This window comes from Corvus hawaiiensis, chromosome 10, assembly GCF_020740725.1.
Source record: "Corvus hawaiiensis isolate bCorHaw1 chromosome 10, bCorHaw1.pri.cur, whole genome shotgun sequence".
Taxonomy (NCBI): domain Eukaryota; kingdom Metazoa; phylum Chordata; class Aves; order Passeriformes; family Corvidae; genus Corvus; species Corvus hawaiiensis.
The window spans coordinates 19,744,595-19,765,679 of NC_063222.1; the positions used below are offsets into that span (position 1 = coordinate 19,744,595).

Consider the following 21,085-nt stretch of genomic DNA (forward strand, 5'->3'; position numbering starts at 1 on the left):
TCTGTCTTCCCTCAGATGGGGCAAACCCAAGGATAGCTGTTCTGACATCATCACAGGACAAGGATTTTGGGGAAGGGCACACAAAGCCCCCTTTATTCAGGAAGTCCTGCCTTTTGGGGGTTGCCACACCTGCCCCCTTTGCACAGTTCCAGGGCTCATGGCCCTCTTGGGATTGCTGTGGGCAGCCTGGGTGTCAAGTGGGAAAAGAGCAGGCAGACGGGGCAGTTCCAGCAGCCAGCTCCCACCAGCCAGCCATGCACTCTCTCACTGGGCTTTCTTGGACAGGGCTGTGGGCTTCCTGCTCGGTGGAGGGGTGTGTGACACTGGCGTGGGGGCTGTGCCGTACCAGAGTTGGAGCAGGATGAGTCCATGGCAGATGTGGAGGGAGAGGGAGCTGCAGACTGTGGAGGGGTAGGTGTTCCAGCAGAGCTCGATCACACCCAGCAGCAGCACCCTGTAGGGGGGAAAGCTGGGGGTCAGCATGGGGGACACACCAGCCATCCTCGCTCCCACACCCCCAGCAGTTGGCTGCTCCCCCTCCCTGCCAGCACATACTTGGGCATGTGGGCGAGCTTGGTGGTCGGGATGCACCAGAGTAAGTAGGGCAGCGTGTGGAAATACCAGACGTAGAACTGGTAGTGCAGGGAGCGGCTGCAGCAGACACCCAGGAAGTTGGAGGAGAAGAGGATGAAGACAATCCATGCACGGGCGTTAAGGAGGCAAACGCAGGAGGCTGGAGGTGTGACCCCACAACAGCTCCCCAGCTGTCCAGCACAGCTCCTTTCCCCAGGGCAGGCTGGTACAACAGCACTGGAACCCAACCAAGCTCTGCCCTGCCCTGCCTTCTCCCTCTCTCCCAGGTTGCTGCCCACCCTGCCAAAGGATATTGTTGACGGTCAAGCGAGGGGATGTAGGTTTCCTTTTGCCAGGATCCTTCAATAGAGTCAGGATGTTCTCTTTGGAACTGAGGGGGAAGCACAAACGTCGATCTCAGCTGCTGAAATTCTCTCCCGCCCCAACGTTCCCCTGTGAGCCACAACACCTGGGCAGTGCATTCCCCAAAACAGAACAGTAACTGCCCTCCAGCTCACGCCTGCAATCCCAGGACTGCAGGGGCAGGGGACTCATGGATATGTATCCTGCACATGGGATTGGCAGGGACCAGCACCCATGGGAAACCCCAGGTCTCACCTGTGCCACCGGTGCAGTGCAAAGAGCCCCAGGCCAGCCAGGTGAGCCAGGAGCAGAGCAGCATGGAAAACTCGATTCTGGAAAACCTCTTCTGGGAGGAAGCGCCAGTTCACTGTCCATTTGAACTGGAACTGGCGGCCCAGGTCAAAGGAGCGGGTCAGGTACCCCACAGGGTTCACAAGCAGGAAGGGCAGGCCCAGAACCACCTGCCAGGGACACACCAGCACCATCACAGAGTCCTACACCACGTTGCTGTCACCTCAGCTACCTCCTGAGAACCCCAGTGTCACGTGTGGTGACAGGGACAGTCAGCCAAAGATGAAAGTCACGTGAATTAGATTATTTATCAACACCCAGCTTGCTGGGAGAGGCCACAGATGCTGGCACCACTGTCTCCAGCCTGGCAGGGAAGCCCATTATTCCCTGCTGCTACAGCCAGTGCAAACAGAGACCCACCTGGAGCAGGGCACAGATGCAGAGCTTGGGGATACAGCCCAGGAGGCCAAACCGTTGCAGGAGGAGGAAGAGAAGTCCAGGGGCGAAGAGCAGGATGTTCATCTTCACGGACACAGCCAGGCTGAGCAGGAAGCTGCATTACCACTGCGGACCCCACACGGGAGCCCAGGCAGCCCCTGAGCCGAGCGCAGCCTCTGCCGGGGACTGAGCTGGCTCACATACCCAGCACCCCATGGAGAGCAGCTCCCAGCCCCTCACCTGAAGAGCAGGCAGCCCCAGGACCAGTGCTCCTCCAGGAAGAGGTTGATGGCGAGGAAGAGGATGGCCATGGCCACAGGGTCATTAAAGAGCCGCAGGACAAAGATGGAGTGGATGCGGTATGAGGCGCAGCACATGAAGAAGAAAACATATGGAGGGACCTTGCAGGGAACAGAGACACAGAAGGGCCATCAGCAGCCTGCCCTGGCCTCCGTGCTGCCACTGAGCTCCTCCAAACCTCAGCCCTGACCCTATTCCCGTTTCACCAGGGTGAGGGCTCAGCAGAGCAGGCTGGCCTCAGGGTACCTTGTTGGTTCGGCAGTAGATGCGGAAGACGAGGAGCAGGTTGAGGAGGTAGAGGCCAGCGAAGAGGTACTGTGCCAGGCGGATGTCGGAGCCGCGGCCCGTGGCATAGTACAGCCCCAGGAAGATGTAAACGAAGCCGGCGGGGTAGCTGTGGGGAGACGGGAGTGAGGGCCGGGGCCCTGCGGCCCCTCCGGGAGCCGCTGGTCACGGAGAGCTGGGTGTCCCTGTCACTCACACCAGTGGCCCGGTGTCACCCTTCAGCTGGGTGTAGTCGAGGGTGCCGTTGGCGAAACCCTCCACCTCCTGCATGTAGGCCTTCCAGTCGATCTCGGTGTCTGCGGGACGGCGGGGTCAGCTGGGGCGAGTGCGACTCGGAGGGCGCTGCAGGGGCTGTGGGGGCTTCCCCAGCTCCAAACCCGCCAGCCTGACCCTGTGTTACCCTGCCATGCTGTCAGCCCGGGCTCTGCCCCGCCTGCCACATCCAGGACCCCCAGCCCAGCCGTGTGTCCCTCCCTGGCCCCATCCAGGCGCCCCCGCCCGCCCCTATCTCCCTGCCCGGGGGATGCTGTCACCGAGGGGCCGGGGCAGGTCTGTCCCCCTGCCCGCATCATCCCGGCTCCCCGCGCTGCCCTAGGACGAGCCCCGCCATCACCGCCCACCCCGGGGCCGAGCTGTCCCTGCCCCCGGACCGCCCCGCGCTGTCCCGGACCGCCATCCCCGGGGACAGCGCCGGGCCGGGCCGGACCGGGCCCCGCCACTCACAGGGGACCCTGCGGATGACCCAGAGGTTGACGCCGCCCTCGGCCAGGCAGAGGCAGGCGGCCACCAGCGGGGTGTAGCGAGGCTCCAGCAGCGCCGCCCGCCGCTCCCGCCATGCCCGCCGCAGCGCCGCCGCCCCCCGCCCGGCCGCCATTCCGCTCCGTGTTTCCGCCCGGAGCGCTTAGCGCGGCGCACCCGCCCGGGCCGGAAGCTGCACGTGGGGGCGCGGGTGGCACGTGGCGCCCGGTGCTCCCGCCCCGCTCCCGCGCATGGAGCGGCGGCGCGCGCCCGCCGCCCCCCCCCGGTACGGGCGGCGCCGGTTCTGGGACGCGCTGTACCGGCGGGAGGGCGCCCAGACCCGCGAGTGGCTAGGGGGGCTCTCCCGGTTTCTCCCGCAGCTGGAACCCGAGCTACGCCCCGGTGACCGCATCCTCGTCCTCGGTACGTGCCCCGTGCCGGGCGTGCCCGGTGGAGGGCGGGCGGGCGGGGCTCGGGGTCCCGCCGGTGGATGCGCCGGCGCTAGCCGCCAGGGGGCGGTGTGGCACCGGGCCGGTACCGGGAGCTGCGCCCGGCATGGCCCGGCCCGGCGGGGTGGCCCCAGTGCCGGCGGGGCGGGTGTAACCGCCCCGTAATCCCACCTGCGGTCTGATCCGCCGCCGGGCCCGCGGGATTAAGCGGGTGTAATCACCGATCTTGTTAGCGGATCAGCCGCTGCCAGCTGTGCTTAATAGCCCCCAAATCCGCCCCCCTCCCCGGGATCCCACTGGGCCCCGCCGGTGAGCGGCCGAGCCCCAGCGGTGTGGCTCCAAGGGGTGGGCATGGGAGGGGGGCTCTCCCCGTGTCTTGCTGAGACACCGGTTCTTCCATCCCTCTCTCCATCACTCCCGGTTAAGCCCCCCACCGAAGTTCCGTAATTTCCCACTGGAATTATCCAGCAGGCTCTTGGGAACCACGGCTGGCTCCTGCCCCACAGCACTGCGGGAGAGAGGACTGGGGACGCCCCCTGACTCTTTCCTGCCTCCAGCCTCCCCACGCATCCCACCCCAAGGTGAGGGGATCAGGTGTGCAGGGCTGCCCCAGGATAGGAGCCCAAAGCACTCACCTTGCAGGACAGGGGTAATTAATAACTACCCCAAGACTCACTAACTGGCATCAAAGCAATCACCTGCCCCTCTCCAGCAGCCCCAACCCACCCCCACCCTCCCCTGGTCCAGAGGAACAGAATTGGGGTGCCAGCACCCCGACAGGCACCCCGAGCCCTGTGTGAGCTGTGCCCCACACAGGCTGTGGCAACAGCGCCCTGAGCCACGACCTGCACGAGCTGGGCTACACCGACGTCACCAGCATCGACTTCTCCCCCGCCTGCATCGCGGCCATGCGTGCCCGCTACGCTGGCTGCCCTGGCCTGCGCTGGGCTGTCATGGACATCCGCGCCCTCGCCTTCCCCGACGCCTCCTTTGACGTGGTGCTGGAGAAGGGCACCCTCGATGTGCTCATGGTGGAGGAAACCGACCCCTGGGACGTCTCGCCCCAGGCAGCCACTGCAATGCGCCGGGTGCTGGCAGAGGTACGGGGTGGGGGGACCTGAGTAGGGGTGCAGAGGGTGGATCCCATCCCCATTTGGGGTGGGGGAAGGTGCAGAGTGCCTCCTCACCAGCTTGCTTCCCTGGGTGCCCCAGCCATTTCTTCTGTCCTCCCAGCCAGTGCTACCCCCTCAGCTGTGCTGCAGGAGGGCACCTGGGGGGCTCCCAGCACTCCTGGGGGTGGGAGACTGCCCCCTCTTACACCCCATCATTTCCTTCCCGGGGAGGTGGATGGAGCAGGATGTGTCCCTGGGTCCTGCTGGGGACCCCTCTCTTTATTTGCATCCTAAATATGAAACGTTGGCAGGAAAAATGGGCCCCATCCTAGTGTGGGTGGCTTTAGGGGACCTAGGGGGGCACACTGAGGTGGCCCTGTCTGCCCAGGGCAAGGTGATGACCATGGGGCTATGAGAGCTCTTGCCCCCCTCCACCCCCCGCCCCAGCTTCGATCTCCTTAGCTGGGGTCCCCATCATCTGGTCCGGTGTTGCCATGGCAACTCCATCAGCATCGACAGGGCCATGGCGTTGCCACGGGGACGGGCAATGCCTCGGGGCCCCCGTTAATTGGCGGTGTCGGGACCGGATTGAACCTGTCCCGGCGCAGGGGTGCGGGTCCTGGCAGCCTCTCCCACCCCGCGGGAATAACTGCCAGGATAATTAATTGCTGCACCTCCCTGGCACCCTGGGGTGCAGGCACGGGGTGCTGGAAGGGTGCTCGTGGCTGTTGACAGCCCTCCCAATCCTCTCTTGCCTCGCTGAGCCTGTGAGGGAGTGCAACCCCTGGCAGGGCAGTGGGGCTGTGCTCTCTATCCGTACCCTGCCCTCTTTGCCAGCGCTGCTGCCTGTCCTTGTCATTTTGCCAAACGGCAGGGATTTAATTTTCCCTTTTTTTTTTTTTTTCCCTTTTTAATCCTCTGCTCAGTCCCTGCCCTCCCCCAGCATCTCTGGGTACCAGCTTCCACCCGCAGCCTGTCCCTGCTGTCCTCATCCCCAGGGGGACTCGCTGGGTGTTCCCACTTGCTCACTGCTTTGGGGGTCCCTTCAGAGGGGTCTGGCCGTGGTACTTCCCTTCCCACCCCCATCCCCCTTCATTGGGAGGTTCACAGTCTCTGTCCTGCTCTCCCTGGGGGGGATGTAAGGACCTGAAAGTCCACCCTGCCTGTGGGGACACCCCAGGGACACCCTGTCCCAGCGAACTGGGGACAGCGGGTGTGGCGGGTGCTGGAGCGGGAAGCGGCCCCCCTTGGCCCCCCCTGCTCCAGCTGACGGATGGGAAGGTTTCCTGCGCTCGTCTCTAAGCAACGGCCATTATCGCTCTATTAACGAGGGATGGGATGCGGACATGCGGGATGCCTTGCTCAGTTCCAGCCGGAGATCCCTGCCTGCCCCCAGCTCCGGGGACCCCCCTCCCCGCCCATAGGTTGGGAAGCTGTGGGGTCTTCGCAGGGCAGATTTTCAAGTGCTTAGCAGGAGGGATACTGATCTAGGTGCCCAGAGAGGGATGCAGGGACCTGCCTTCCCCTTTTCCTGGCCACAACCAGTAAGGTTTGGTTCAAAAGCCTCCACCGCAGCACGGGAGGACACACAGGCTGCCTGTCCCCTCCACTGGCCCCAGCCAGAGCTCCCCAGCTGGAGCTTCCCAGCAGGATTAAACCAGAGCTTGGGAAACCCCCCACTTGGCCCCCAGCCCTGTCCCCTGCAGCGGTGACTCTCTGCCCTTGCCCGGGGGGGTCTGGGGGTGTCCCCGCCTGGGGCAGGGTGCCGGGGAGGGGGCTGGACGCCCGCCCACCCTGGGCACTGCCTTTGCATGCTGAGCACGCGGGCACTGGCCGTAAAAGCCTTTTGACATTGGATAAAGCCAAGCAAGAAAATTGATGTTCTTTTCCATCCTGTTAGCGGGGCTTAATTCCAGCAGGGAGAAAATGGTGATTAAAAGGGTTGAATCCTTTCCCATCAAGCACCCCCCGCATCCCCCTCTGATTCTGGGTGTTGGTGGGGGGGGTACTCCTGGGTGGTCTGGGGAAGGGTGGGTAGGATGGGTGTCCCATGCTGTGCTTGGGGGGGGGGTCTGTGCTCGGAAGGGTAAAGCATTTCCCCATGCCAGGGTTGGATTTCCATGCTGTCTGCTGTGGGTGGGAGTGAAGAGTTTTGGGGTGCAGGGAGACCCCTGTTCCTGATTGCCCTGGGCTGTGGGTGGCCTGGGGACAGGTCAGAACGGGGGTGTCTCTTAGGGGGTCAAGGTTAGGACAAGAGATTTGGGGGTGTGATGGGAAAGGCTGGGAGGCGTCTTTGGCAGATGGTGATGGGGTCCCTGGGAACGGAGCCAAAGTAGTGAACCTCACTGTGTTCTCCCACCCCATCCTGGGGGTTCTCCCGACGCAGGTGAGCCGGGTGCTGCGCCCAGGGGGCTGCTTCATCTCCATCACCTTCGCCCAGCCCCACTTCCGCAAGCCCCACTATGCCCAGGAGGCCTTCGGCTGGTCCCTGCGCCACGCTGCCTGTGGGGACGGGGGCGCCGGTGCCTTCCACTACTTCCTCTACGTCATGCGCAAGGGGCAGCCCCTGGACCCCCATGACGTGGCCTTGGGGCGCCGGCTGCACCAGCCTCCCCCGCCCCCCACCCCGCCACTGCCCCCCGCCCCCCCCGACGACGATGAGGACTATCTCCTTGCCATCCAGCTGTGACCCAGGGGGCTTTCCCGACCTCCCCCCACCCAATAAAGCCTTAAGATGCACCATCCTCACAGGTGGCAGACAGGGAACCAGTGCATCCCCCTGTGAGCTGCCCAGTGATGTGAGTAATGGGAGGAAAGAGGGGGACACTTGGCCTCCTCCGGGGGGCAGCGGGATGCTCCGGTGATTCTGTGCCCCCTCCCTGGCCTTTCCTTGCTGAGCTGGAGAGCACCCAGGACTCCAGGCTTTGCAGCCAGTAATGAAACCAAATCGGGTTTAATTTCACCCATCCATCTTGCGGGGAGTGGCTCCCTGCCCCCCATCCCTTCCCGTTGGCACAGGCAGCCAGGCTGAGGGCAGAATGGGGGTGCTGGCACTGGCTACGGTGGGCAGGACTGGGAGTGCCCATTGCTCCACCCCCCCCCACCCCATCCTGCACCAGGACCCCTGCCCCAGCCTCCCCGGCCATGGGGGTGTGCAAGGGCACCGTGTCCTTGTCACCCCCACCCAGGTAGTGAGGGATCCGGGCTGGGATGTGCCAGCATGGGGCAGGGGGGGCTACAGGGCAGGAAGGGCAGCACATCTGCCTCTGTCTCCATCCATCCCCACTCCTGCCTGTGGTGACAATCCCGGTGTGCTGCGCACGCCTGGCCCGTGTCCCCCTGTGCCTGGGGCCAGCAGTGCGGTGACACGCGTGTGCCAGGGTGGGTGACGGGTGGGCCACCGTGTGCGGGCGGGACTGGCTGCGTGTGTGCTGGTGTGGCAGGTGCATGGGTGCCACTGGAAGTGTCCGCAGGGGCTCTTTGGGCACCAACTCCCCCTGGGGCGGGCAAAGGGGACCCTCCTGGGTGGGATGGCGGTGACACCACAGAGGCGCGAGCTGCTGGGCTGCTATTTCAGGCGAAAGGCGTAAGTGGGTCAGCCAGCAGGCTCCCCCTGCACCAGTAGCCAGCGAAGGGCTCCGGGTTCAGCCCCACCCTGGCCAAGCCACCCCATCCCACAGGCACCCCAAAAACCAGCTGGCACGAGGAAGGGACAGAAAGGAGCAGGCGGCTGCTGGCTTCACCTGGGTACATGAATGTATTTTATTCATTGCATTTTGTTCACCAGTACAGTGAAAAATGGCATTTAAATTTACAATGGATCATTCGTAGAACATCATGACACAAGTATCTTTTTTTTTCTTTTTTTTTCTCAATTTTTTGTTTGGTTTTTTTTGTTGTGGGTTTTTTTTTTTTTTTTTTTTTTTGCGTCGTTGTCTCCATAAATGCCACTCGTAGGTTATTGAAAAAGATGACAAGTTTCTCATGCACATCAGAACCCCCCGAGAAGCTTCTTAAAAAATAAAATTAAATTAAAGTACAAAATTAAAAACAACGACTCAGGCCGGTCCCTGCCCTCCCCACTCTCCCCCGGCCCCACCACCCTCAAATGAGGGGAAGTGGCCCCCTGGCACCCGCAGCTGGCCCCGGTGGGCTCTGCCCCGGTGCTGCCGGGAGGGAACTGCAGCGGCCGGTGATGCTGCCAAACCCTCCGGTGCTCCTGCTGCCTGCCAGCGGGGGGTCGGGCCAGGGGTCCCTGCTCCCCTCCCTCCTCCTGTGGCTTTCTTCATGCTCCCTCCATAACTCTCGCCCCCCCTTTAATTTTTCCCCTCGTTTTTTTCTTCTTTTTTTGTCTTTTTTTTCTTATGGAAAAAATATGAACCTTTTTTTGTTGGTTGGTTGGTTGTTTTCGTTTGTTTTCTCGATGCAGTTATTTCGACATCTCAACGTCAGCAGATCGTTTTTAACAAAGATTCGGATATAAAAATACAAATATGAGGAGTTTCTGTTTAAAAAGAAGCGTGCCGGAGTGGTGGGGCTGACCCTCGGCCCCCGGGCCGGCCGCCCGGGCCACCAAGCTCATGCAAAAAACGATGGAGCAAAAAATGTCTCTGGACAGCAGCGCTCCCCCCCTGCTCATGGGGCCGGGTCGCCCCGGAATTCGGGGACCCTCCGCCAAGGAGGATGGGGGGGACGCGCCGCGGAGCAGGGGGCTGGACCCCTTCCCCGGGGAGGGGGGTCTTCGCCCAGGGTGGGGGGCTCGGCGGGTTGTCCCGGCCCCGGGGGAGGCGGAGGGGTAAAGTGCATGGCTCGGGGGGGGGTGGTGGTGGCTGCAGAGCCCCCCCCCGGGCCGGGGAGGGGGGCAGCGGGCATGGCCTCCCCCTCCTCGTCGGCGGTCCAGCCAGCATGCGGGGCGGCGGGCTGGAGCGGGGCTCGGCCGGCGGGTCCTGGCGGCGGGTCCCGGCTTACACCCCCGGCGGCGACTTCTCCGTCATGCCCTTGAGCACCTCGTCTATCCGGTCATCCTCGATCACCACTGCGGGGACAGGCGGGGGGCGCGTGGGCGAGGGGACGCGACAGCCTCTGCCCCTCTACCCCGGCTTTCACCCCGTTCGGGCTCCAGGTGTGCCCCCCAGGTGCTGGGCAGAGGGGCAAAGGGGGTTCAGGTGGGTGTAATCGGGATGAAGGGTGGGGGATCACCCCCCTGCCCGGCTTGGGTAGGGGCAGCATCCCCTCTGCAGCCAGCCGGCTGCCTCTGGATGGGTGATTAGGGAAGGGGGGGGCAGGAATAGACCAGGAAGGACCCCCCCCTCCTCTCTGCGGCAGGCGCTGATGAGAGCAACAGGACTGGAATGGGTAATGACCCAGCGGGGGGGGGGGGCACCGCCTGCTCGGCGGGGGTGGCAGCCAGACCCCCATCAGCATCACCCGCTGCGCAGGACACCCACCCTCACCATCGGCATCACCGCTGGGGGAGCCGGACAGCCCCCCACCAACATGGCGGGCTGCACGAACCCCCGTCAGCATCACCATGGGGGGCTGGACAGCCCCCCGTCACTGTCACCTTCCAGAGAGACCCCCCTCAGCATCACCCACCGGGGAGCCCCCTCCCCACCAGCAGCAGCAGCAGTGGGAGGCTGGACAGACCCCCATTAGCATCGCCAGGGAGCTGCACACACATCTTCCCCCCACCCCACGCCATGACCGGCTGGGCAGGTACCCCCCATCGACATCACTCTGGGGGGTGGAGGGCAGACCCCCACCCCAATATCACTACCGGGGTGGTCAGTAATCCCCCATCAATGCTCTGGGGGTGTATTAACCACCCCCCCACACACACATCCCCCCATCACCAGAATCACTGGGGGAGCAGATGGACCCCCCAACAGCACCGAGGGAGAACCACCCCCCCATCACCCCGGGGGGTGCTGCTAGACCCAGCCTCCACCACTGCAAAAGGGGGCAGTGGAGCAGGCAGCAGCTCACCCCCTGAGGAGCTGGGGTGTATTTGTGCTGGGGGGGAGCTCTTCCCCCCCACCCTTGTCCCTGCAGCTCAAGGAGGGGTGTTTGCCTATGGAAGACCCCCAAGCAGGTGGGATGGGGGCTGCAGGAAAAGCAGAGGCCATTTTTGAGGGTCCCCAAGGCATTGGGGAGGATCACTGGTGACAGATCAGGGTGCAGGCAGCAGAGGGGGGCAGTTATTTGGGTCCTGATGGAAGCAGGGGAGATGCTGACTGGGGTCTCTGCGGCAGGCGGTAAAGTAAGGGGGGGGCAGGACACAGGTTCATGGAGTCCTGGGGGGACAGTTAAGTGGTGGAGGGGGATTTGCTGATCAGCATGGCCACAGGCTGCTGGGGGTCTCTGCGGCAGGCAGAAATGTGAAAGGAGAGAGGTTTAGGGAGCCAGGGGGGCTGTTCCTGGGGATCCTGGGATAAAGGCTTGTTTATACAGAATGAGAGGGGGCAGTCCCAGGGGTGCTGAGGAGCAGTTCCGAGGGGTCCCAGGGGCACTCACAGAGCTGCTGGGGGATAGTTCCAAGGGCAGCCCCAGGGATACTGCAGGGTAATCCCAGGGGTAGTCCCGGGATGAGGGGGGGCTGTTGCAGGGCAGCACTGGGGGAACAGTGCTGTGTCTGGAGCAGGGGATGGGGGCGCATGTGGTTTTGGGGGCGGGTGTCAGTCACAGAGATGGGGAGGCTCAGGGTTGCCGGGGGACAGTGCTGGAGCTGATGTAGGGCAGAGATGGAGATTCTGGGGACGCTGGGGGCAGTGCTGGGGATAATGGGGTAGTAACGCTGGAGATGCTGTGGGGCAGTTCCAGGGGTGGCAGGGGACAGTGGTGGGGATGCAAGGCAGAGCCGGGAGTCGCAGGAATGCTGTGGGGCAGAGACAGGGGTTGCCATGGGGCAGAACTGGGAATACAAAGGCAGAATCGGGAGCCTGGGGATGTCGTAGGGCGATGTTGAGGGTGCCAGGGATGCATTGCCCAGTGCCGGGAATGCCGGGGAAGCAAGGGCAGAGTCGTTGGTCCTGGGGATGCTATGGGATGGCGCTGGGGATGCAAGGGCCAGTGCCGGGGATGCCGGGGGGCAGTGCCAGAGATGCTGCAGGGCAGATCCGGGGACGCTGCAGGGCAGAGCAAGGGATACTGCAGGGCAGAGCCGGGAATTCCAGGGCAGAGCCGGGGATTCCAGGGCAGAGCCGGGAATGCAAAGACAGATGCGGGGGTCCCGGGGGTGCCGTGGGGCAGCATCAGGGATGCAGGAGGCAGTGCCGGGGATGTTTCAGGACAGATGTGGGGGTTCCGAGGATGCCGTGGGACAGCGCCGGGGATGCAGGAGCCAGTGTCAGGGATGCCGGGGATGCTGCAGGGCAGATCCGAGGGTCCCGGGACAAACGCGGGGATGCTGAAGGGCAGATGCGGGGATCTCGGGCATGCCGCGGGGCTGAGGCGGGGGTGGGGGGCAGAGGCGGGGGTCGGCGGTACCTCTCTTGGCGCGGCCGATCTGTCCCAGCTTGGGGGGCCGCTTGCCCTGGTTGCCCCCGAAGAAGGCGTTGGTGTCCTGCAGGCGGCAGCTGAAGGGCAGCTCCCCCGCCTCGGGCTCGGCGCCGTAGCGGCCCACCTTGTCCTCGCCGTAGGGCAGCACCTGCGACATGGCGGGGCCGAGCGGGCCGAGCCGCGCCGCGCCGAGCCGGGAGCCGGTCTGCGGCGGCGGCGGCGGCGGCGGGGAGGAAACCCGGGCGGAAGGATGAAGTCATGCATCCGGGGGGAGCGGGGACCCCCCCGGCGGGGGGCGGCTCCGGAGCGCCGCGGCCCGGCCCGGCCCGGACAGGACAGAGACGGGGGACCCCCACAGCCGGTGCCCGGTGACCGCCCGCTTGGGATGGGGACCCTACCACACCGCCGCCCCAGCCCCTGCCCCGGCCCCAGAGCAGCGTGCTCCCCCCGGCACAGCCTTGCCGAGGCGGTCGCCTCGACTCGGGGGTGCCCCCAACCACGGGGTGCCCCTATGGAAAGGGGAATCCTTGTCACAGGCGGGCGCCCCCGGGTCAGACAGCTGAGGACCACCGGACACAGCTGGGCCCTCCCCTGGCATGCAAAGATGATGCCAAACAGACCCCCAACACCCTGCTCCAGTCCCCAAGCACGCCAGAGCCTAGAAAGCTCAACCCCTCAGAATTCCAGGCCAGCTCCCACCCTGGGTCTTCCTCAGCCCCTCGCTTGTGTCTCTTGCCCAACACCCATCCAGGCACCCACTATTGCAGCCCCCCTCAGTGTTGGGATTCCCCCTTGGAGCCACACCAGTCCTGCCTCAATCCCTGCCAGTCCTCTTGCCCCCATATGTGCACGTGTTTGTACATATCCTCCCATTCCATATCTTTGCAGGAATGCAGGGCTGCACAGGTGTGATCCTGCAGGTGTCTGTAAGCATGGCCACGTGGGGGCTGTGCCCTGGGACGCCCCTTGTTCCACTGACCCTTCCCTGGGGACTGTCTGTGGCAAAGGGGAAGGGCTATCCCCTGTGGGGACCTGCTATGGGGCAGCAAGGGGTGACCTCCAGAGCCACATTTGTATCTACACACCTCTACCCCAGACCCATGCTGAATCTTTCCTCCTACATTGTTCACTGCCAGGGCAGTGATTGCATTAATTCGCATTGGTGGTTCTGAGCAGCTTCACCCTGGACCTCCCCCATTCAGGGCAGCTGGGGGCTATTTAAGCTCAGGTTGCAGTGTCAGATCACAGCCCTCAGCCCTATGAGAATATCTTAAGGGAGTGAGAGTGGGGTTTTACAGACAGCTCTGTGGTCCATCTTGCTATTCCAGCATCTCCATAGTCAGACATCCTGCTGAAAGGTGCTGCAGAAGAGCATCAGCTGGGCTGGCCCATGAGGGCAGGCAGGTTCTTCTATTCTGGGAAGGCTCAGCCATGGTTTTACCTTTGTGTCTGGATCTGCAGAGTATTGGTCACTGCTGTCCCCTGCCAGAGCCAGGTCAGGACAGTGGTGCCTGCTCTCCTGGCAAGGCAATGCCTTTATTCATGCCTTTGCTGGGGAACCAGCTTGAACTTTTTCATGTGAAAGCTTCTGCTCCTATGAAAGGTACCTGGGAAAATAGGCAAGAGGCCCACGCTGAGATGTGGCCTGCTTTTCCCGTTGCTGAGCCCACGTGCCACTGCCCGTGGGCAGGGACAGGCAGACCGTGGCACGCGCGGGGCCGGGGGTGAGCGGGAAGAGCAGCAGATGGGCTGTGTGGGATGTGAGTGGCACCGGTGCAGCACTCCAGGAGGGTTCCCAGCCTGGCAGGCTGCTGGGGAGAGGTTGGAAAGGGGTCACCCTGGGAATGGCCCTGCTTATCCCACACCTGTATCTGTACAGTGACTCACACCCAGGGGAGCTACTTGACTTGGATATGGGGTGGGGGGAGCTCTGTGGGGCTGCCTGGGATTTGGGGTGTGGGAATTACCATCTGCCCATTCCAGGCAGGAGGCGGGCTGGATTTGTGCCAGCACAGCTGGGCTGTGGATGGGACAGGGAAACACTGTGTCTCTGGGCTCTGCATCTCCTTGGGACAGCTCTAGTCTCTGGCTCCCCAAGGATGCTGCTTGTCACACATCCCTGAGTAGCAGGGGAAGGTACCAAGGACCTGAATATGAGTGGGTTGGCAGTGGGGCGCATAAGAGACCTCCCTCATCCCCTGCCATTTCATGTAGCATCCCCCCTGGTGAGCCAGACAAGTATCCTCCTTCCCCTGGCTCTCAGCCCACCTTCCTTATCCGTCTTTTAGCAGCCACGTAATCTCCTTTCTTGCTTCCTTTGCAGCCTTTTGTCCAACACAAAGCCAACTCCACTGGAAAGAAAGGGCTGTGGGAGTGGGAAGCAGGTGGTTCTTCCTGCCCTAGCTACTTAAACCTGGGCAGCAGCCCCTGAGCTGAGACACCTTGGGGATGATGAAAGAGCTGGGGGTCAGGTGTGCCCCACTCCCCGGTGGATATGGGGCTGGGTAGGAGGCACAGCATCAGACTCCCAGCTGCAGTGGGGCTGGCAGTAGAGGTTGTGCTGATGCTCTGGGAGCTCATCAGTACCTGTCATGCCCTAGCTCCACACCTGGATACTGCTCCTGAGCCCTGTACCCTTGGCGGGAATTCGGGTGCTTAGTCCAGGTGCTGTGATGGAGGTGAGGGGTTTTCCTGCACTCACTGATGGTTTAAGTGGTTTTATGGTGGAGAATCACCCTGTGCATGTGCAAACGGCTTGTGGTGGGGCACGTCCTGCCCATGCTCTGCAGAGACACCGGGCAGCTGGAGCTGGGGACCAGCAGGCGCTCCCATCCACTCCAACGCCTGGCAGGAATGGGGTCAGTAGCCTGGCAGACAGTGACGATGTCAGGGAGCTGAAAGGAAGCAGGAGGCATCAGCCACAGGACGCAGGGCTTTCTCTGTTGCAGGTCTGGGAGGCGGTGCTATCACCTGGGGCTGGTGCCACAGGGCTGGGGGCTGCCAAGGCATGCCAGGAGGCCAGTGCGGGTACCTCCATCTGTGTTGCTTCCAGCCCTGCCAAGAAACGTGAAATGGCACTTCTGTTTCACAGCAGTGGCAGCCACAGCCTGGCGGGGCCTCACTGAGCGCCTGCTGTTGGCACTGATGCTCTCCCCGAGTCCCCATCCCAGCACTGGGGACTATGTCACTGGTAAGGCTGGGGATGTGCCCATCCCTGGCTGTTGCTGCTGGCTCCCAGTAGCCAAAGCCCAGGTGGGGATGCCGCTTTGTGTGCTGCCTGTGCCACGGTCCAGATGTTTTTGGGAGCAGAGACATGCACTGGGCTGGGTCCAGGCAATGGGGATGGCCTTGTGAGATGATGGTTGTGGTGAACGTTGTCACCGTAGTGCAGAGATGTTGGGGGACAGGCATCCTGCTTGGCAGCTGTCCTGTGGGTGAGCCCAGGGCAAATGTGCAAGAGTGGCATGCTCCTCATCTTCTGCTGTTCCTGCAGCTGCTGCTGTGGGAGGATGAGGCTATCCCTGGAGGGATGGAGCCTTTCCCAGGGAAGAAAGACAGGTTGTCATTACTGAAATGAGTCTCTGTGCACAGCCTGGCTTTGAGAAGGGGGTGCCCTGTCAGGGGAGGTGGAAGGAGGATGGCACTGTCCCCATTCCTCACATGACCTGCCTGGGATACAGCTGCGATCCTGGCATCTGAGCAGATGGAACACCCCCAGCACACTGCCTGGGGCAGGGGCTTCACTGAGGGTCCCCTGCCGAGACCCGGGGGTGACAGGGGAAGAGCAGGAGGGTGGGGGTAGCCAACCGTGCTGGGCAAACAGCCCTGCTGAGGTGTGAGGCTCCATCCTCGCCTGTCACCACATATCTGGTCACCATGACAACAGACAGGGAGGCAGGCGGAGCGGGCTGGCAGCCCTGGGGGGAGCGGGCGGAGGCCATGGGCACGGGCTGGCACACGGGCACCCTGTGGGTGAGAGGAGGAAGCTGCCAGGATGCATGGCCTGTGTGATGGGGAGAGAGGCTGGGCAGCACTCAGCCCAGGCACTGTGAGCTCCCCACTGTCCTGCTCCCGACCAAATACCCACGGGAGGCACACAGCGGGTTTGTCTGGGGATGCGGGCACTGCAGCACCGCCGGGCAGCCCCTGTGCCAGCCCCTGTGCCAGCCCGTGCCGCGGGTTTGGCACGGCAAGCTCTAGCTGGTGATGAGCTGAGTGGGTGAGTCATGCTGCTGCCCGGAGCCATGCCAGGCAGGACTGGCAGCAGGGTCTGCACCCAGGCCGCTGCCGGGCTGGTGGCCTCCTGGGAGCGGCAGGGACCCGGGCAAGGCTATGCCCCGGCACGGGAGAGTGGCAGCCTCCCTCTGTGCCATCAGCACAAGGGATGTGCTCCCTGCCCTGGGCACCTTTGGGGGCAAAGGGGAGTGGGGGGGTGCAGGCCCCTCTCTAATTGTCCCATCCTTGGCTGGCTGGTGGGCCCTGGGGAATGAGGTGAGCAGTCTCCGGGAGCAGGGGCACCCCCCGCCCTCCCCGGCCCACGCGCCCACTCGCGGCAGCAGCTCTTGGCATGCAGGGAGTGTGTTCCTGGCAGCCCGGCCCTCTCCCATCTGGTATTTATCTCCTTCCCGAAATCCCTCCTGCTGCGGGGGGGATGCCCAGTGCCGGGGGGGTGGGGGGGATCTGGGCCCCACTGCTCACTCTGCAGCCCAGGGAAGAGGCTGGGCTGAGAAAAACGGGGCTGGAGGCAGAGAACTCCCCCCACACATCCCCACCCCAAAAATGCATGTGGGTCACAGGAGGCCTTATTGGGTCCTCTGGGGCCTCATGTCTGGCTGTGAGTCCTGGGGGCAACCCTGCAAAGGTACCCTTGGCCCAAGCAAGCCCCCAGCCTGGCAGCAATGGTGGCCACTGCCCTGGGGAGGGGGCACATCATCTCCCTCCAATCCCAACACTGCTTGCCTGGCTGACAGTGGCCTGCCAGCACTGTCCCCCACCCCCAAACCCTGGGTGCCCCAAAGCTGCAGGAGCCAGGAGAGCCCGTGGGTTGCCTGGGCAACTGCAGCCAGGCAGTGATGGGGAGCAGTCCAGGGGAGAGTTACCATGGAGACCCGAGGAGCACAATCACCTTGGCAACGGTCCTGTGTGTCCTGCCACCCCCCATCCAGGGCTGCATCTGGAGGAGATGCACCTGGGCTCCATTGTGAACCTGGGCCAGCTCCTTGGATGAGGAAGGAGGGGAGGCAGTGGTGCCCACCCCTCCAAGGGGAGAGCCTTGGCTCCCAGCACCTACCCAGCCCCCAGCTTAACGGCGCGAAGGAAGAGGCGAGGCTGAGCTCGGCTCCTTGGCTTTATCACTCCACATCACTGCAAGTCATTCCCACACCTGATCCTGTCCGGGAGGTGAGCAGGAAAGCTGTGCAGTGGGGCTGGACACGAGGGCAGGCTCTGGGGCACCCTAAAGCTGTTCTCCTTGCAGAGAGTGACAGAGGGACGTAAATCCCTCTTGGTGATAGAGCAGCTGGCAAAGGGATTCCTCACTGCCAGCCCCTGGGTGTCCCCAGTGTGGCCTGGGCAGTGGCTGTAGGAACATGGATTGGGGTGGCAGGACAAATGGTGGCACCAAGGTATGCCACTGAGGTTTGGGTCTCTGCCATTTCACTGTGCCTGCTGTGTCCCACCAGCCCTGGTCTTGCCCTCATAATCCTCCCCATAAAACCACACACTGGAAAAAAAACCACAAGGGAGAAGTCCTGCGTGGCTTTTGGGAGGTCATGGCTCAAAAAGGGACACCAGTCCAACAGCTGGCAGCCAAAGTAGTGCCCCAGTGTGGGGTTGGGGTCTCAGCTCCTTAGCTCAGGCATTGTGTAGATTTTCCTGGTAGACAAAGGGAGGATGAGGAGGCTGTAACTCCCCCCCTCCCTAAAACAGACTGAAGGGCACAACAAGACCCCTCCCTCCCAATAGCAATTGCACAGCTGCACATGAGGAGACAGCTGAGATTTATGCAGGCTCCAGGCTCGGCTGAGTTCGTGCTGCCCCTCCCTGGGCACCCCCAGGTGCTCTTAGGCCTGGTAGAGGGGCACCACGCGGTCAATGGGCCCCCGGCAGATGGGGCAGAGGCGGGTAGGCAAGGCCTGGAAGCAGCGGAAGCAGCAGCAGATGTGGCCGCAGCCCAGGAGGACGCACTCGCGGGGCCGTGACAGGCAGACCACGCAGGAGTCCTCGGGTGCCCGGTCCCCGGCCTCCTCCCCATCCAGCTCCTTGTCCTGCTGCCGCCTGGGGCGGGAGCGGCGGTAGGCGCGGCACAGGGCGTGCAGGAGGATGGCCAGCCCCGCGGCCGCGCACAGCAACGCTGCCCCCTTCCAGAGCCCGCCCGCCGACTCCAGCTCCGACAGCACCGTCTGCCAGTCCCCCAGGCACAGGAAAAACTCGCCTCCCCGGGCCGGTGGCTGGAGGTGCAGGGAGCCGTCGGGGTGCAGGGACAGCTCCCCGATGCCCGTCAGCCCAGCCCCGACCCGCAGCATCTCCTCCGTCTCCAGGATGCCCTTGGGCTTCTCCCCGAGCAGGTACTGGCCCAGCAGGTCACGGAAGCCGTGGGTTGGCTGCTGAAACCGCTCGTACACCATCTCCAGGGGCAGGCAGACGGCTTGGAGTGGGCTCTCCACACTCACCTGTGTCACTGCCTCAGGGCCTGGTGAGGCCAGCAGGAAGGGGACGGTGTAGATCTGCTCTGAGAGCACCCGCTCGCTCTCGCTCCTGCAAGTGGAGAGGGTTGGGGTGTGGAGAATCACAAAATCAGTTAGGTTGACCTCTGAGATCATCACGTCCAACCTACAGCTGAATACCAGCTTAGCAACTAAACTATGGCACTTAAATGCCATGTCCAGTCTTTCCTTAAACACCTCCAAGGATGTAATCTCCACCAATTCCCTGGTGGTGGAGCCTCCCACTCTCTGGACAGCTCATTCCAATGTCTAATTGTCCTTTCTGTGAAGAAGTTCTTCCTAATCCCTAACCTAAACCTCTCTGGAACAGCTTGAGGCCATTTCCTCTTGTCCTGTCACTGGTTGCCTTGGAGAAGAGGTCGATCACCACCTGGCTACAACCTCCTCTCAGGGGGTTGTAGAGAGCAGTAAGGCCACCCCAGCATCTCCTCCAGGCTAAACATCCCCAGCTCCCTCAGCTGCTCCTCATCAGACGTGTGCTCCAGCCCTACACCAGCTCTGCTGCCCTTCTCTGGACTTGCTCAACGTCCTTCCTGAGCTGAGGGCCCAGAACTGGACACAGGACTCAAGGTGTGGCCTCACCAGTGCCAAGTACAGGGGCATGATCGCTGCCCCGTTCCTGCTGGCCACAACGCCGAGAAGCTCTGAGCTCTCATCGCTGAGCTAAGCATAGGGACTAAAGTCTTTAACCAAGTTATTTGCTGCCTCTCACATGGCCCCAGAGGATGGGGGTCTGGACTCACTGCTGCAAGCCCACTCCTGTGGTCCCTTCCCATCACTCACCAGCTTTGGGCCAAGCTGTTCCAGATCAGCCGATGCTCCTTCAGCAGCAGTTTCTGGATCACGCCCTGCAGCCCCTCATGGTAGTGGCTGGTCAGTGCAGCCTGGGCTGGCAGCACTATGCCTAAGGACAAGGGATGTGGCATGGCTAAAAGAGATCCTGACCCTTGTCCCTCGTGCAAGGCCACAGGGTGTCCTTACCTTCCAGGGCAACATAAGGCAGGCACCTCCCCTCAGCTGCAGACACCAGGGCTGGCAAATCGTCATCGACCTGGAGCTTTGGGGCCTCCTGGAAGAGCATGGACTGAGTGTGAGCACGGGCAGGGACAGGTAGCAAGTGGGCCAAGAATGGCTCTGTGGAGATCTCTGGCAGGATGTGGCCTGCTCAGTCCTGCATGTCATGAAGTCACCAGAGGATGGAGCAGGCTGCAGGCATCAGTGTGTGCACCCAAATCAAAGTGTGGAGGGCAGTGGGGAAGGTACAGTGGGCAGGAAAGAGAGACAGGGCTACCTGTATGCGTGCCACGACTCTGGCTTTCCTCCTGTACAAGTAGTAGAAGAGGCCAGAGAAGGCAAGGCTGGAGCCCAGACACAGCAGCTCCCCCGGAGTGATGGGTTTATCCATGGTTCCAGGCTTGGGCAGCAATGCCTGCAAGGTGAGCATGTTGTGTGGGGAATGGGGCCGTGTCACACATGATGGGGACATCCCACTGCCCTTGTTCCGAAGAGAGGGGTGTCCCTGCATCCCTGTCCCCAAGGTGGGGCTGTCTCATTGCCTTGGACCCCAAGGCAGGGATGTTCCTCCGCCCCTGTCCTCAGGCTCTGCTGCCCCAGGGCCAAGCCTGCCCACGGCACCGGCGGGGATAGTTCACCTCCAGCACCCCAGGTGCGCGGTACCCGGCTCGACCCCGCACCCCCGGCCCAGCAGGGGCCCAGTCCCGCACCCGGGATCGGGCCGAGGCCCAGCACCCGTGACCCAGCCCGGGGCCTGGCCCAGGCTCCCACCCAGGTCCGGCCCACCGATCTCTCCCGGCCCAGCCTCCGGCTCGATCCCGGCCCAGCCTCCGGCTCGATCCCGGCCCGGCCCCGCCGCCGCGCCCGGCCCCGCTGCCCCCGTACCCCCGAGGCGCCCAGGCCCGGACCCTCGCCCTGCCGCGCTTCCTGCTGGGAAATGTAGTCCAGCCCTCGCGGCGGGGCGGCGGGCCTTCCGTGACCGAACTACCCCTCCCAGCATCCCTCACGCCGAACTACAGCTCCCGTCATGTCTTCCGCCGCTTGCGGGTAGGACCACAACTCCCAGCAGCCCTTGCAAGCGCCTCGGTCCGTTGCTGCGGAGTCCCGCGGGGTCCCGGTACCGGGGAGTTCGGGAGACCCCGGGGTAGGGCTGGGGCCGCGCTGTGCGGGGCGGGACCGGCCGGGGCGGGTCCCGGGGGCTCGGAGTGGAGGCTTGGGGCAGGTTGGGGTCACCCGCTCGAGGCAGCGGGACCCCCGGGCTGGGCTTTACCGGGGACTCCCGCGGCTCTGGCTCGTCCCC

At 63.3% G+C, this 21,085-nt stretch overlaps 4 protein-coding genes across 5 annotated transcripts; 1 reads left to right on the forward strand and 3 right to left on the reverse strand.

Moving 5' to 3' along the window:
• Positions 1 to 64: 64 nt before the first annotated feature.
• Positions 65 to 3,124, reverse strand: ALG3 (ALG3 alpha-1,3- mannosyltransferase). Of its 2 annotated transcripts, none has more exons than XM_048315026.1 (9): positions 2,974 to 3,124; positions 2,447 to 2,546; positions 2,212 to 2,359; positions 1,906 to 2,066; positions 1,648 to 1,768; positions 1,192 to 1,397; positions 888 to 964; positions 556 to 700; positions 65 to 454 (listed from the first exon to the last, which is right to left on the reverse strand). In XM_048315026.1, exons 1-9 carry the CDS (start codon positions 3,122 to 3,124, stop codon positions 265 to 267), a joined length of 1,299 nt encoding a protein of 432 aa, XP_048170983.1. In that variant the 3' UTR covers positions 65 to 264. The 2 variants fall into 2 exon arrangements, with proteins under 2 accessions (XP_048170983.1, XP_048170984.1); XM_048315027.1 differs by lacking the exon at positions 2,974 to 3,124 and adding an exon at positions 2,784 to 2,883.
• A 94-nt stretch (positions 3,125 to 3,218) lies between these two features.
• EEF1AKMT4 (EEF1A lysine methyltransferase 4) lies at positions 3,219 to 9,041 on the forward strand. Its single transcript, XM_048314721.1, has 3 exons — positions 3,219 to 3,411; positions 4,254 to 4,537; positions 6,936 to 9,041. Exons 1-3 carry the CDS (start codon positions 3,240 to 3,242, stop codon positions 7,236 to 7,238), a joined length of 759 nt encoding a protein of 252 aa, XP_048170678.1. The 5' UTR covers positions 3,219 to 3,239; the 3' UTR covers positions 7,239 to 9,041.
• On the reverse strand, positions 8,288 to 12,272 carry CAMK2N2 (calcium/calmodulin dependent protein kinase II inhibitor 2). The gene is made up of 2 exons (XM_048314722.1): positions 12,035 to 12,272; positions 8,288 to 9,584 (listed from the first exon to the last, which is right to left on the reverse strand). The coding sequence occupies exons 1-2, from the start codon at positions 12,201 to 12,203 to the stop codon at positions 9,514 to 9,516; spliced, it is 240 nt and encodes a 79-aa protein (XP_048170679.1). The 5' UTR covers positions 12,204 to 12,272; the 3' UTR covers positions 8,288 to 9,513.
• Positions 12,273 to 17,380: 5,108 nt separating this feature from the next.
• LOC125330920 (mitochondrial ubiquitin ligase activator of nfkb 1-A-like) lies at positions 17,381 to 20,565 on the reverse strand. The gene is made up of 4 exons (XM_048314672.1): positions 20,063 to 20,565; positions 19,753 to 19,840; positions 19,555 to 19,675; positions 17,381 to 18,802 (listed from the first exon to the last, which is right to left on the reverse strand). The coding sequence occupies exons 1-4, from the start codon at positions 20,294 to 20,296 to the stop codon at positions 18,109 to 18,111; spliced, it is 1,137 nt and encodes a 378-aa protein (XP_048170629.1). The 5' UTR covers positions 20,297 to 20,565; the 3' UTR covers positions 17,381 to 18,108.
• Between the last annotated feature and the right edge of the window lie 520 nt (positions 20,566 to 21,085).

Bases quoted from the DNA above. Each gene is read 5' to 3' on its own strand.
- ALG3 (XM_048315026.1), bottom strand. From the start codon at position 3,124: ATGGCGGCCGGGCGGGGGGCGGCGGCGCTGCGGCGGGCATGGCGGGAG. The intron at 2,547-2,973 runs GTGAGTGGCGGG...GCCGTCCCGCAG, and splicing joins GGTCATCCGCAGGGTCCCCT to ACACCGAGATCGACTGGAAG. The intron at 1,769-1,905 runs GTGAGGGGCTGG...CTTCCTGCTCAG, and splicing joins TGGGGCTGCCTGCTCTTCAG to CCTGGCTGTGTCCGTGAAGA.
- EEF1AKMT4 (XM_048314721.1), top strand. From the start codon at position 3,240: ATGGAGCGGCGGCGCGCGCCCGCCGCCCCCCCCCGGTACGGGCGGCGC. The intron at 3,412-4,253 runs GTACGTGCCCCG...TGCCCCACACAG, and splicing joins TGACCGCATCCTCGTCCTCG to GCTGTGGCAACAGCGCCCTG. The intron at 4,538-6,935 runs GTACGGGGTGGG...CTCCCGACGCAG, and splicing joins TGCGCCGGGTGCTGGCAGAG to GTGAGCCGGGTGCTGCGCCC.
- CAMK2N2 (XM_048314722.1), bottom strand. From the start codon at position 12,203: ATGTCGCAGGTGCTGCCCTACGGCGAGGACAAGGTGGGCCGCTACGGC. The intron at 9,585-12,034 runs GTACCGCCGACC...CTGTCCCCGCAG, and splicing joins GATCGGCCGCGCCAAGAGAG to TGGTGATCGAGGATGACCGG.
- LOC125330920 (XM_048314672.1), bottom strand. From the start codon at position 20,296: ATGCAGGGACACCCCTCTCTTCGGAACAAGGGCAGTGGGATGTCCCCA. The intron at 19,676-19,752 runs GTAAGGACACCC...CCTTGTCCTTAG, and splicing joins GCCTTATGTTGCCCTGGAAG to GCATAGTGCTGCCAGCCCAG. The intron at 18,803-19,554 runs GTGAGTGATGGG...CTCCACTTGCAG, and splicing joins AACAGCTTGGCCCAAAGCTG to GAGCGAGAGCGAGCGGGTGC.